The sequence below is a fragment of the Echinops telfairi genome, unplaced genomic scaffold (assembly GCF_000313985.2).
Source record: "Echinops telfairi isolate 266 unplaced genomic scaffold, ASM31398v2 ScPeMD7_2565;HRSCAF=3150, whole genome shotgun sequence".
Taxonomy (NCBI): Eukaryota; Metazoa; Chordata; class Mammalia; order Afrosoricida; family Tenrecidae; genus Echinops; species Echinops telfairi.
The window spans coordinates 7,476,865-7,491,065 of record NW_022106463.1 but is presented as its reverse complement, the minus strand read 5'-3'; the positions used below and the strand labels follow the sequence as shown (position 1 = coordinate 7,491,065).

General features: G+C 51.2%; 1 protein-coding gene across 1 annotated transcript in view; it reads right to left on the bottom strand.

Annotated features, from left to right (window-relative positions):
* FLT3 (fms related receptor tyrosine kinase 3) overlaps window positions 1-14,201 on the bottom strand; it is a 73,987-nt gene that overhangs the window by 38,731 nt on the left and 21,055 nt on the right. Inside the window, exons 4-8 of the mRNA XM_045293992.1 lie at window positions 11,354-11,469; window positions 3,720-3,849; window positions 2,598-2,725; window positions 2,112-2,251; window positions 1,860-2,013 (exon numbers count right to left, since the gene is read on the bottom strand). Coding sequence (XP_045149927.1) covers window positions 1,860-2,013; window positions 2,112-2,251; window positions 2,598-2,725; window positions 3,720-3,849; window positions 11,354-11,469 — 668 coding nt within the window. The remainder of the gene's footprint in view (window positions 1-1,859; window positions 2,014-2,111; window positions 2,252-2,597; window positions 2,726-3,719; window positions 3,850-11,353; window positions 11,470-14,201) is intronic.

Here is a 14,201-nt window from a genome sequence, read left to right as displayed (position 1 = left end):
CACACACACACACACACACACACACCATACCACTACAAGACTATTTCAACAAATGGATTACGTACGGTGGACCTGCTCACCAACAGTCAGGGCCGCCGGGATGTTGTAATGAGCTCAAGGAATCAGAACATCTACAGTGCCCTCAAAAATACTCCTAGGAAAAGTAAGTAAGTAAGTAAGTAAAAGAAATACTGCTGACTCTTGGGATGAGGGGAAATGGTCAAATGGGAAAGACAGGTGGAACAGGTGTTTGATATTGTCAGCCCGCCACAGTTAGATAGCAGTGGAAATAATGTTGACTCTCACGGTGGGGGGATGAAGCAACGAAGATGTACAGAACTAGGCCAGCAGGGGAGGGCACGGGAGGAAGAAGATGAGGACCTAAACCCTCAGGACGGAAGGCATGTCTGAACAAAGAGTTAACCAATGTCTTCCACCTCATTGCAGCAGGGATGGCAAAGGCAGAGGAAATCTCGCTGCCATCGAGTCGATGCTGACTCGTAGGGACCCTTTAGGAGGGTGAAAAGGCACCTATGGGTGTTTGAGACTGTAACTCTTGACCGGAGTAGAAAGCCTGTCTTTCTTCTGTGCGCTGGCTGATGGTGTCTTGAACTGCTAAACTTAGGGAAGGCAGCCCGATGTGTAACCGTGACACCACCAGGGCTCCTCAGTTAGAAGGGTAAGACCCTCCCAACACAGAAAGGATCCCCAAAGGGTTCCTGAGGACTTCTTCTGCCACATGGCCATTAAGAACAAGAACAAGAAAAGTTCTGTACCACCTCCCTGGGTCTCCTACTTTAGGAAACTGACGAGGCTGTCTATCTAAAGTGCAACTATTGGTCTCTCTGTCTAGAGGAAAGATAAGTGAAAAGCAGCCATTCGGTGAACTAATGGACCACGCAGACATCAGTTCCCAGGACGCTGAGACCAGAAGAACTAGATGGTGCCCGGCGACCAACACCAACTGCTCTGAAAAGGATCCCATTAGAAGGCCCTAAGTAGAGTACAAGAAAAAAATGTGAAACAAAACTCAGAATCGTCAGAAACCAGATGATCAACGGCCAGATAGAGACAGGCAGGACCCTCAAGACCATGGCTCTGGGTCACCCTCCAGATCGAGAACTGAACTCGCCTCCGAGGTAAAACTATCAACCAGTTCAGATCAAAAGGATAGCATTTACTCAAGGAAAAAGCCCCAGGAGGTTAGGAAGGGATGAGGACGCTCAGGGAGGGCCTGGGATGAGTGACGTCGCATGGAGGGGACTGGAACGGATGAGCTGAATCTAAGTGTGTGTGACTTGAATGCACAACTGCGAGCTCAGAGGCTTCCACCTAATGCATCCTAGAAAGTTACATTAAAAAAAAAGAAAGATGAGGTTATCTGCTCCCGCCAAGATTTATCGTCCAGGAAATCCCACCGAGCAGTTCTGACAACTCTGTCCTACAAAGTGGCTATGAGTTGAACTCAACGCAAAGACAGTGGGTTTTTGGGGGGCTGGTAGTATTCTTATTGTGTGCTGTGTTATCAGACTTCCGATGTTTCCATAGAGGGTCGCTATGAGCTGGAACCGACTCGGTTAGCCGTGAGTGTGGGTTTTTTTCTTTGGTTTTTTTTTTAGTGTTTTTGGTAGTGTGCCTTGAAGGTTTTATATGCTTAGAAAGGTAACATATAGACGATGCACTAAGAAAAACATTTGACTTCCTGATGCTACAGAAGAGCCCTGGGTACCAGTTTCTACTTCAAGACAGACTTCAGCCTTGATCTGGTTCATAACCCGGGGACTGCCGGCAGAGCCCGCTTCTTCCACAACCCCGTAACTGAAACAGCGAGTAAAGAGCGCGTTAGCGTCCTGCATTACCTACGATGGTAACCAAAGTTGATTTACTGGGATGCTCCGAAGAGGAACAAGTGTAGGATCCAGTGTCGTTTCTTCCCACTGATGATACAAAAGCAAACAGAAGCCGTATCATAGTTCTGTTTGTAGAATAGGAACTCATCTCAAAGAAGCTGCCCTAGATTTTAATGAAACAGAGTTTGAATGTAATGGTTTCAACCTAGACTCGCATTTTCACTGTTCCTGTCTAATCAGAATGCTAACAGGTGCCCTTACCTCGGCCAGGGGCTTGTTCCCGAGTTCCCATTTGAGTTCGAATCGATAGTCCACATGCACAGCCCTGCATCGGATCCACAGCGGCTCCCCGACTTTAAGAAAGATCTGGGGTGGTGCTCTCTGGGGACTTGCGTTTAGATCTAGAAGATCAAGAGACCACCAGTAAGGAAAAGAGGAGTTTTCTGGGCCCCCTCAGCTCCAAACACACTCTGCACCCTCTGGAGAGTCGCCATGTGCAAGTCCTCTCCAAAGAAGCGCAAGCACAGAGACCCTTTCCTCTCTGCGCCCAGCAAGACGAGCAAACAGCTCCAGCCCCCAGAGGACTCAGGACCCGTGGCTTTGAAAACGGAGGCGGGGCGGGGCTTTTTGTTTTTGATTTTCTGACGTTGGACCTTGGACCGTGTTCCTGGAGCCGCGAGCCTTCGCCCCAGCTGGTTTCAAAGTCGAAGATGCTGAAAATAAAGGGACATCGCGGGACAGCGTTACCTACGGTGAACAGCTCGGTACACTCCCTGCCGAATTCATTTTGCGCGCAGCATCTCATGTGTGTTCCAAATAACTCGTGGAGTATCTTCCCCTCCTTCCTCACGAGAGCCGGACCTTCCTCTTTGCAGCTGCAATTAGGAAATGGAGGCCATGTCACTGGGACACGAGTTCAAAGCACAACCATCCCAGAGAACGGAGTTGACAGGTTAGCGGCCACTTTCGGGGAGGGAAGCAGAGAGTGGGTCAGAGGATACGCCCAGGGCTCCGGGATTGGCAAAGAGCACGAGCCAAGGAGCTGGTCACACACGCGTTAGAATGAACCCGAGCCATGACAGGAACACTTTTGCATTTGGCCACCTCTTTCTTCTTAGTTTAGTTTTGTTTTGTAAGAGAGAAAAAGAAGGGGGAAAGGATGCAGAAGATAAAGAGAGAGAGAGAGTGAAAGAAAGGAAAAGAAAGGAAAAGAAGGACATCATTGGGTTTGGGTAAGCTTAATCAGCCCCAAACCGGAACTGGCTTGAGGGCAGTGAGTTTGGTTTCTTTAGTCCCCATTTCTATACGATTGGTAGTTTTTAATTCGCTGACATTGCCTGAATCTGTACGCTTGTGAGAACGAGGTCCGGTGGGGCTTCAGGGTAAGCACTGGATTACTAATTGCAAGGTTGGCAATTCAAACCCACCAACCGCTCTTAAGGGAAAGATGAGGCTGCCTGTCCCTGTAAGGGTGCCCCCACCCCCCAACTAAACGTTCCCCCTCATCCTCCTGGTGCAGCCCATCGTCTTTCTGTGAGGAGCCAGGGTTTCTTGTTTCAGTGAGAAGGAAGCTGCCCCAACCATAGGAGAGAAAACTCCAACCACACTCCCTGTCACCAAGTTCACCCTGACTCAGGGCGACGCTATGGGGCAGCATAGAGCAACCCTGTGGGCTTTGGAGGCTGTAAACCATTCGGAGGGCAGACAGCCTCATCCTGCTCCGGTGGGTTTGAGTCATGGCCTTGGGGTTACCAGCTCAATATGAGCCCACTATGCTCCCTCAGCTCCATAGGAGAAAAAGAGCCTCCTCATCCCCACCCCCCCAATAGTCCAATAATAATAGCAGCTCTCCCATGAGACAGGTCATACCTGTCACTCTGTGATTCGCAGAACACCCATTCCACCACTGGCTCTGGGATCCCCTCTGAGACGCAGAGCAGGGCGTCTTGACTCTCCAGCCATCTGAAGTAGGGTCTTCTTAATGGAAAAAGCAGTCGGCCTGAAGTGTCACCAAGTAGCAGCATGTTAGCATTTTCAGAAGAATGGCCGAGCAACCAAAAATACAACGCCAAACAATAAAACACCAACACCATCCAGAAAAATCCATACTGGATATCCAGCGGCGTCTCCTGCCCTCCCTGGCCCTCACGCCCTTGCCCCGCAGGTTACATTTGACCCTGGCTGCAATGCCAAAGTGTACTTTCATCTCCTTGGCCAACAGCCTGGAGAATTTGACAAATCTTGGGATAAGGTAAGTCGGTGGAATGAAACCACGTGAAAATGTAAACATTAATATGTATAAAATCCAAAACAAAACCCACTGCCATCGAGTCAATTCTGACTCATACTGACCCTCTTAAGGCAGAGTAGAGCTGCTCCTGAGGGTTTCCGAGGCTGTACCTCTTTACGGGAGTGGAAAGCCTCCTCTTTCTCTCGTGAATTGGCTGGTGGTTTCGAAATGCTGACCTTGGGCAGGGAGGGAGCAACTCGGGGGCCCACTCTGCCACCAGGGCTCTTCCTTGACATGCACAGGAAGAGGAGAACTAGTGAAAGTATGTGGAGAACCCATCCTGAGCACAGAAGGAGCCCTGATGGATGGCACAGTGGGGGACAAGTGTGTTGGGCTGCTAACCTTAACCCCCCAGCCACTCTTGGGCAGAAAGATGATGCTTTGTACACCCATGAAGGTTTACAACCTTGGAAATTCAAAGGGGCAGTTCTACTTTCTCCTATAGTGTCGCTACCAGTCGGCATCTACTTGATGACCGTGAGTTTTTGAGTTTGACTTGACCTGTAATTGAAAACCCTATGTCCACCCCAGGATGTTACCTGGACCCGAGTGGGGAGAGACTGAGAGCTGAGTATGTGCAAGCAGAGGCGGATGGGATTGGGATCTGAATGGAATGAAGAGGTTTGGCGTCACCTCCCATTCACTGCGCTCCTCCACTCCCTCCTCCCTTCCTCTCCCTACAGGTCCCAACTGCCCCCTCCCCTATAAGCAACAAACACCCCTTGTCCTTTGGCTTGGACCACTCCAGGGACAGTAGCTCTCTGCCTGCAGGACAGATCACTGCGTTATTCATGGTGGACCGTTTGGTTTTTACTTTAAAAACGTGACCTTATTTGGACTTCCGGTCTCTGGCTTTATAATCAACTTGGCTTTAACAAGTATGTAGTGTATGTAGGTGTGCACATACACATGTCTATTTATTACTACATACAAGTATATATGAACAGATTTATTACTATATACAAGTATATATGAACAGATAAGGTATACAGTTTGAAGCATAATCACAAAGTCCAATTCCCAGGCACCCTCTGCCCAGCGTGGTACCTGGAGGAGTAATGAAGACACTGGAACCTACCTCCCCATCTCGAGATCCCAAGTAACCAATCTCCTGAACCCCGTGCTGGTTTCTAACTGCTGACCTTGTTGTTAGCAGCCCAGCATGTGACCCCGACAACATCAGGGTCACCTTATTTGCAGAAGCAGACTGCCTCCTGCTTCTCCCTTGGAGCAGCTGATGGGTTCGAACCGCCGATCTTGAGTTAGCAGCCCAACGGTTAACCAACTGGAGTGCTAGGGCTTTCCCCACCCCCCAGACGGGGGCAGCCTGGGAAACTCTCTGGGGGCAGATCTACTGTGTCACATGGGGTGGCACAGGGAACTAGCACCTCAGCAGCAGCTGACAACCACAGCAATAACAATGCTACTAACTGAAATGCAACCTTTTATGAAGGTTTGCGCTTCGTGGCTATTGGCTGAGGGGGTTGGCAACGGCCTACCAGTGTCTTGTATCCTGTTGGTCAGTTTCCTGTTGTTTCCTCACTGTCATGTAGTATTCCGCGGGTGCGCACAGCATGACGTATGCTTTTATTTTCTTGTGTGAGTAACGATATCGCCATGAGCGCTATAGGAGGCTACAGAGCCTCCATCCTGCCCCTCATCACAGTCTCTCTAACAATACACCTGGTTGCAGGGTGGGGAGCGGAGCTGTTAGCTTGTAGGATGTGAGCAAGTGCAGTTTGGCCTGATGCTAATCGGTCGTCAACGTGGACAGCAGGCTGGAGCACTCTCACAGCCGGGGCGTTCATGAAGTCCCCGCAGCGTTTGCTGATCGAGTGGGCAGAAGACGGAATCTCTCTGGGACCTTCATTTGCATTTCTGATGACCAACGAGGCTCCACTTCTTGTAACAGCTTTGCCGGCCACCGAAGCATCCTACTGTAGATGTGCAAGATCTGTTGGTGTGGCTGGCTCACGTTTCCATGGTCTGGAGGGCTTGTAGCAGATTGTGCGACATACTGTGACTGCTAACGCTTTGTTTATTATGAGGATTGCAAGTATCTGTTCCCGTTTTGTGGTTTGTGCTTTCTCTCCGTGTTGTCTAACCATTGGCCCCAGTTCTCCCCTCCGGGGCGATGAACAATCAAGTCTAGCCTCCTTTGCAGACCTCATGGTGGGTGTTGCTGTCAATGTCAACTCCCTGCAAGCCTGTGTGACAGTGGACAGCTGCCCAGGAGGATGTCCTAGGCCCTGTCACTCATGGGAAAGGACCCCTCGTGGTGCAGCTCTTACCTGCCAATCTAAAGGTTCCCAGTGGGAGCTCCACTAGCCACCCTGCTCTGCCTCCTTGAAGATTCCAGCCTTGGAAACACTGTGGGGTCGTTCGTTGTCCTCTATGAGTTGATGTAATGGGGCTGATTTGGGGTATAATCGTTAAGGAGGAGATTGCCAGGCCCTTCCTCTCACGGAGCCCCTTGCTGCGGTTGAGAGACGTTGACTCAGTTCTCACCCTTTGTGACCTTGTGTACAACAGAACGGACCCATTCTCACAAATGCTTCGTGTGAGGCCATCGTTGTAGCCACCATGTCCATCCATCACCTTGAAGGTCTTCTTTCTCTATGCCCTTTTCCAAGGACCGGCCCCTGTGACAACCTGTCCAAAGTCCGTGAGACGAAGTCTTGCCATCCTTGGTTCCAAGAAGCCAGCATTCTGATGTAGTTCTTCCAGAACAGATGCTTGTTGTCCACGGTACTTCCGAGACTCTTCACTAGCACGTCATTCAGAGGCATTGATTCTTCTTTGGTCATTCTTGGTCAAGGTCCAACTGTCACATGTATATGATTTAAAACACCACGGCTTGGGTCAGGTAGACTTTAGTCCTCAAAGGGACACAGCACTTGAAATGGAGTCCCTGGTGGGTTTTAAATGCGAACCTTAAGACACTTCAAATATTAAAAAGAAACTAAGGGCAAGGGAGGACATGACCATCTGACATGTTAGAATGAGCCAGTTTCCCCCGACGTTACTTCATTCTTCTCCTCGCCTCAAGGTAGGTTCTTTTCTCGGCTGGGCATTCCTAGCCCCTGATTTGCTCCCAGTTTAATGAATTCCAAGTTCTCCATCATCCCAATTACCCTGTTTTACCATTCCTAATCTGAAACAATGAAAAGTAAAAGTCATAACTAGCTATTAACTCCCTTCATCTATATCTTCTAAGAAGGAGCCTTGGTGGCACTGTGATTTAGGCACCAGCCTGCTCACCTCAACGTCAGATGTTCAAACCCACCAGCTGCTCTGTGGGGGAAAGGTGAGGCTGTGTGCTGTGGTAAAGATTCGTAGTCTCAGAAACACTACACATGGTTACCCTGAGTCGGAATCTACCCAAAGGCAGTGGGCATACTTTATAAGAACCTGGTTGTGCACTGCTTCAGCTCCCTGCTGCTAACTGAGAAAGAACCGAGGTTTGAACCCGCTAGCTGGCCAGCAGGAGAAAGTTGAGGCTGTCTGATTCTACAGAAATGTGTAGCCTGGAAAAGCCTACTGGGCGATTGTACGTTCCCTGTCTTTCAGATCACATTGAGTCAGAACAGACTCGATGGCAACGGCTCTGTGTGTGTGTGTGTGTGTGTGTGTGTATTTTTTTTTACACACTAGGTTAAATTTTACTCTTTCAGGAACCATGTCCTACTGTGGCCAAAATACTGAACTTGTGGTTGACTAAGCCCGTTACTCTTTTTCACATTGACTCTTGGTTGCCAAGTCTTCCCCATCCGATACTTTGGACCCCGCCCCACCTCATTTGTAGTGAAATGCTAAAAACATGTTCCTTTCCTTGTGTGATGGTTGTCACATTGTGAAACTGTCGCTCTGAAATGGAAGGACCAAGCCCACCGCCACGCAGCCCATTCCAAGTCTCCGGTTTCCAGAGTGGTGGACCCGGACAGAAGCAGCCAGCCTGGTCTTTCTCCCCAGGTGGGCTTGAACTGCGCTCCTCAGAGCTCCAGTAGCTGGAGTGTCAGACACAGGCCACCAAGGGTTCCTTCAGAGCCATCCCCAGGTGTGCTCAAACCTCCAGCCTTGCTGGCTCGCAGCCAAGAGTGTCCACATCGAGCCCAGCTGGGGACCCCACAGGGAAGGGAGCTGTGTCACATGGGGTCGCCTGAGGGAGACATCACCTCAACAGCGGTACTGACGGACAATGGAAGCTTCCACGAAGGTTTGCACTTCGTGACGGTTGGCTGTCCAGTCCGTTAGCTTCTTGTCATTTTCTTACTTCACATCGCATTCCTCTGGGGCGCACGCACGACATGACGTAATGGATGCTTCCCTTTTCTTGCGCTAGTTGCAATATTGCCACGCGCACTGAACTCACACGGGCTATGCTGAGCCTTTCTGGAGCATTCTTCCAACGCCGAAACCCACCAGGACCTACATGCACCCCCAATCAGCTCGGGTCTTTAAGGCAACGCAACAGGGCCAGTAGTCGCCCACTCCCACCTCCCTCTGCAATCACCGGGCTTGGCCACAACTGGGACCCAAGGGGCGGGGCTGCCATCCTCGGCGAGCATGTGTGGACGATGCTGTGGAGTTGGCCGGCTTCCTTTCTGAAACACTTGATCCTAATGTCTCTTCGCTTCGTAAAAGCTTTCAGAGCCACTTAGTTTCCCATCTGGTCATTTGTACCCGTGTTGCTTTGTTACAATGTCTGCCACCCCGGTCTTCCTGTTTCTTCTCTGGGTGCGGGCTCTCCATTCCCCGCTTCTGCCTGCCACGGGAGTTGGGCAAACGCTGCCTACTGAGCCCGCATTCTTATGGACCTGCGCGGCCCACGTCAGTAGCCCCTAGCTCCATGCGGCTGTTGAAATGTAAGTTTTAACTAATGAAAATGAAATTCACATTTGATTTCCACCAGGGCTGTTTTCCCTCACGCTCCCTCAGACTCTTGGGAACCCTAGAAGACAAGGTAGAACTGCCCCATAGGGTTTCCCAGGCTGTCAGTCTCGATGCAAGCATAAGACCTCTTCTTTCTCCTGCTGACCGGCTAGTGGGTTCAAACCTCTGATCTTTCTCGGTTAGCAGATGAGCGCTTAACCACTGCATCACCAGGGCTTCTTATAACGTCTCCCTACTGCTGCTGCGCCCATTCTGACTCAGGGCAGGCCTACAGCAGGTTTCTGGGGGTGCACGCCTCTAGGGAGGCAGATAGACTTGCCCTGCCCCCACAGAGGGCTCGTGTTCTGGGTCACCGCCAACTGCTTAACCATTGAGCCCAGGGCTCCTTGCCGGTGACTTTGTGGTTACTCGATCGGACAACACAGACAGTTTCACCGTCTTAGCAAGTTTTTGCTTTGTGTTTTCTTTTGAACGTTTTGCCTTTCTATGTACAATGGGCATGATCTCGTCCTCATAGCGTTCCCATGATTTTTCCTTTGTTGAAAGTGCACACAAGCCCTTTCAGCCCTCGCTGTGTGCCCAGTTCAGGGACAGGGGTACTTTCTTCCAGGGTTCTTCCAGGGTTACCTTTCTCACGGTTCTTGCCCACATGCCTCCCCCACCTTCGTCTTACGCTCATGACCCGCAGAGCTTCTCATCCAACCTTTCAAGTGGCGGCTGTCAATCTCGTCTCACACAGACCGTTCTTGAAAAGCGCACCAGGCACAAGAAGACCTACTTTGCGAATTCAGATAAGCGGGTTCACGGCTGCTTTGAGGACCCAGGTGGGCCATGGTCTTTTCCCTCGTCTCGTGTGCACAGGAAAGTTGAACATTGGGTAAGGGAGATGGGACTAGGACCGCTGCCTCTGAATGGCAGTGCTGCTGGAGAAGACTGTGAAAAGACCGTGGACTGCCTAAAGGACACACCTATCTGCCTGGGAAGAAGTACAGCCAGAGCGATCGTCAGCGGCAAGGGCGGTGAGACTTCATCTGGGACTTGGGACGTGCTGTCAGGAGAGAACAGTCCCTGGAAATGGACATCGGGCTTGGCAAAGCAGCAGAAAAAGAGGAAGACCCTCAGTAGGACGGACTGACACAGTGGCCGCAGCGACGGACTCAAGTGGAAGGACCACGAGAGGGCGACACAAGACCCGGTGGTTTCGTTCTTAGTGCACAGCTCAGCTGAGTCAGAACCAGCTCCACGGAGCCCAGCAACAACGATCACGGCTTATGGCTCAGAGAACAGACACTTCGGGAGACACTTCTGGCTTAAGGTTTAAAGTCTAAGGATGATTTCAGGGCAATTGTTCTGGGGGGTCGTCTGGCCTCGGTGGCTCCAGAAAGTCGTGATTCCCCTGACATCTCGGCAAGGCTCACCGGACAGGCTGAGGCCGTAGAATCCATGAAATGTGTATTTTCAGTCTCATTTTATAGGTAAGGAAACTGAGATTCAGAGGGATTACATGATTTGCCACTGGTGTTAGTTTCAGATCAAGAATTAGAACCAAAATCTCAGAGGAGAAACCAGTCCACAGGGCTGAGCGCTTACCTGAGCCACAGCCTCATTCACCCTGAGACCAGAAGAGCTAGATGGTGCCCGGCTACCCCTGCCAACTGCTTTCATCAAAGTCACAGTAGGTGGAAAACACAGAAGCAGCACTAACACTTTTTAAAAGTCTAGACTTACTGGGGTCAGTCGAAACTAAAGGCCTCCCTGAGACTGCTCACCTGAGATTTTCTTTAAACCTTGAATCAGAACTGTCCCCCTGAGATCACCTCGGAGTGAGATAACACAGAGACTGTATGCACAATCAGGATATCCCGAGATTACTTACCCAAACAAAACACAATGGAACCAAAGACCATGTCTATGAGGTCAAAAGGTCAACCACAGCAAAGATGAGGAAATAAGAGGGCAGGTAAACGACATGAGATGATAAGGGACCAGGGAGACTAGAGTCCCCGAAATGGAACAACCAGAAAGCAATTCACGAAAATGTCCCACATTGTGGCAAACATCTTGGCATTCACACTTCCTGCGTATAAAGAAATAGTCCAATGGGAATCTGATTTGCTGGGTGCAAACTTACACCAAAAAAAACCACCCCACAGTGAAATATTTAAAATAATAATTGGGACCCAGGTCTTTAAGTCCAGAAATGTTTTCTACTTCCTCCTGAAGACAGGAGGGCCTGAAGAGAGGGTGCCCCACCCCCGGCTGGTCTGCACCCCGGGCTGACCCGACCCCACTCCTCGGCCGGGCAGCAGGAGGCACTTACTTCTCAGGCCCACTGTAAAGGAGATGGTGTAGTTGGCTGCTTCACTGTGGATCAGCAACAGGTATTCTCCGGCTTGGCTTTCGGTCATTTTCCAAATGACCAGAGAGACAATTCCCCTGGCAAAACAGGAAGGTGAACTTGTTATTTTGGAATGTTTGTGGAACTAGAAATGTAGACTTTCACCCTGAGTCAGCAGCAGGCTGGCCCCGAGCTGGGCTCCCATGCCCAGCCGTTGAGGAGCACGCAGCCTTACCTGAGCTTGTGGGGGGATGACCTTCGATTTTAGCCAGTCCCTTGTAGCACCCACCTTGCTGCGCCCCCCACCTCCATCCCCACCTCACCAGGAGCCCTGGTGGTATAGTGGCTATGTGTTGGGCTGCTAACCTCAAGGTCAGTGGTGTAAACCCCCAGCCACTCCAAAGGAGAACGAGCTTGCTACTTCTGTAAAGCGTTACAATCTGGGAAACCCACGGGGGCAGTTCTACCTGCCCTATAGGGTCTCTGTGAGTCAGAATGGTTTGATGGCGGTGGGTCTGGAGTTCCTCCTTCCTTCCTTGCTTTGAGTTGTGCTCCCCCACCCCTGAGTAGGAAAGATGCCCCTCCAGACTTGACCACCCCCCAAAAGAGGAAGCCCCTCCAGGAGACAGATGGACACGGTGGCTGCAGAAAGGGGCTGAGAGACAGTGGCGATGATGGGGATGACCAGGAGCAGGCTGTGTGTCCTTCTGTTCTGCACTGGGCTGTGGTCATATTTACCCAGCAGCCCCCATCCCAACATCAGGTCCCCAGTGGTGGGAGCAGATGGCCGTGACACCTATCTCCCGAGATCGCTCTGGGCGCACTTCCCCTTGACTTTCTGTAAAACTCAAGCCAAACCCCTTGCTGACAGAGGCGAGCGAAACCTTGGGCTTTCCGAGGCTGGTGGATTCCAAGAGCTGACCTTTCGCTGGGAGAACCCAGCCCTTAGCCATGGTACCACCGGGCCGGGAAAGAAGTCCATCCAAACCACCATGAGGCATGTTCCTGTGAAGAGCGTGAATCCTGACTCAGCACAGGCCAGGCCGGAGGAAGGTGCCTCAGGGTCTGTCTTTTCAACATTTCTGGGAAAGAAATCGGGTATCGGACTGTCTCCTCCCAGAAGCCTCCGGACGTAGATCTGACCATTCCCGGTCTCGGCAAGTTGAACATTTTCGTGAGTCAGTGCTCCGGGTCATTTTGGAGTTACATTCTCTGCCCTCAGAGCTTTACTGCTCCACGTGTGGTCCAAGTGGAATTTGCAAGGAGCGCTGGGGGCCTACTCATGCTCAGGGGGGCTGCTGACTGCAAGGTCCGCAGTCGGGGAGGAGGCTGCCTGCTTCCATCTGGATTCACAACCGTGAAGCCCTTGCCTGGGGCTGCTGTGAACTGGAATCGACTTGAAGGCAGCGGGTTTGGGTTGCATTAGGGGGTGTGGATGAAAGAGCCCCGGGGCTGCTGTGGGTTGGCTGTGGGGCCGGCAGTTTGAACCCACGGAGGGAGAAAGACGAGGCTGCCTGCTCGCTCCCAGAGAGGTGTGTCATCTCAGAAACCCTGTGTTGGTCACTACGAGTCAGAGTTGATTCCGTGGCGGTGGGTTGAGTGTGGATGAAGGAGCCCTCGTGGCTGATGGGTTAAGCATCAGCTGCCAAACGAACGTGGAACCCACCAGCAGCCACTCAGGAGACACGGTGTGGCCGTCTGCTTCTGCAAACATTCACAACCTTGGGAATGCTGACAGGGGGGCCTACTAGATCCCTTAGGCCCCCCCCCCCAAAAAAAATCAACTCACAGCAGGGGGTTTGGTTTGTGTTTTTCAGGGAGTGGGGAGGGTGTGATGATGTTCTTGTTAGGGGCCATCCAGGTGGTTCCAACCCATAGCGCCCTGTGCAGCAGCTCGAAAGGTTCGGCGGGAGCTTGGGAAGGGCCAGCGAATTGATGTCAGTTGCGGGCGAAGGAGGGTAACAGTGGTCGTGCACCGCCAAGGACACAATCAACGTCCCTGGGTGCTACACGCAGACACTCCAGATGGGCCACCTTTTACCGCCAGATGGTGTGGATTTGGGGATATGTTCAACCACAGACCAATCCTTTAATGTTGTTGTTGTTGGTGCAATGTATCTAAGAATGTTTTGGCATGCAGTTAACAAAACTCCCGTGAAACCTGTGACTTAGACTACAAACCGGGCAACCTGTCCTACAGACACCAAGGTCACCTGCCTGGGGCGGAGAGAGCCTCTCCTTTTGGACTTCGCTTTGGTTCCGATCCAGTGAGAACTTCTGCGACTTAAGAAGGTCCGATTGCCAGACTTCTTTTTTAAGCTGAGTGTCTTAGCAAAAGACGGATTTGGTTCAACCCAACATAGAAGCAACTGAAAAGGAGAAGTGAGCAACACGGTCTCAAAAGAGGAAAGGAAAGCGAGTCCGTCCCAAGGTTTAGAAGGAAACGTCAACATTACCACCATCGTCCTGAAAATGAGTCCAGAATTCACGTGACCTTAAAAAAAGAGGTACAAGACTTCAGTCAAAGGGGTGTGTTACCTCATGAAAGCCACTTGGGTGCCATTTGCTGCATTGTTCTGGAAACGGCGGTCCCTTCGCTAGCCATTGTGGGAAACAGCCTGCTACACCCTGAACAAGCGAGAACCAGGAGTGCTCATGATCCAGCAATCCCACTCCTGGTCCTTGCCCTAGGGAAGAAGAGGGGTGGCACAAACAGATATTGGCGCACCCATGGTCATCGCAGTCTTACACACAAGAGCAAAGAGATAGAAACAAGCCATACGTCCATCAGTGGGTGGATGGATGGATGGATGGATGGATATGGATGGAT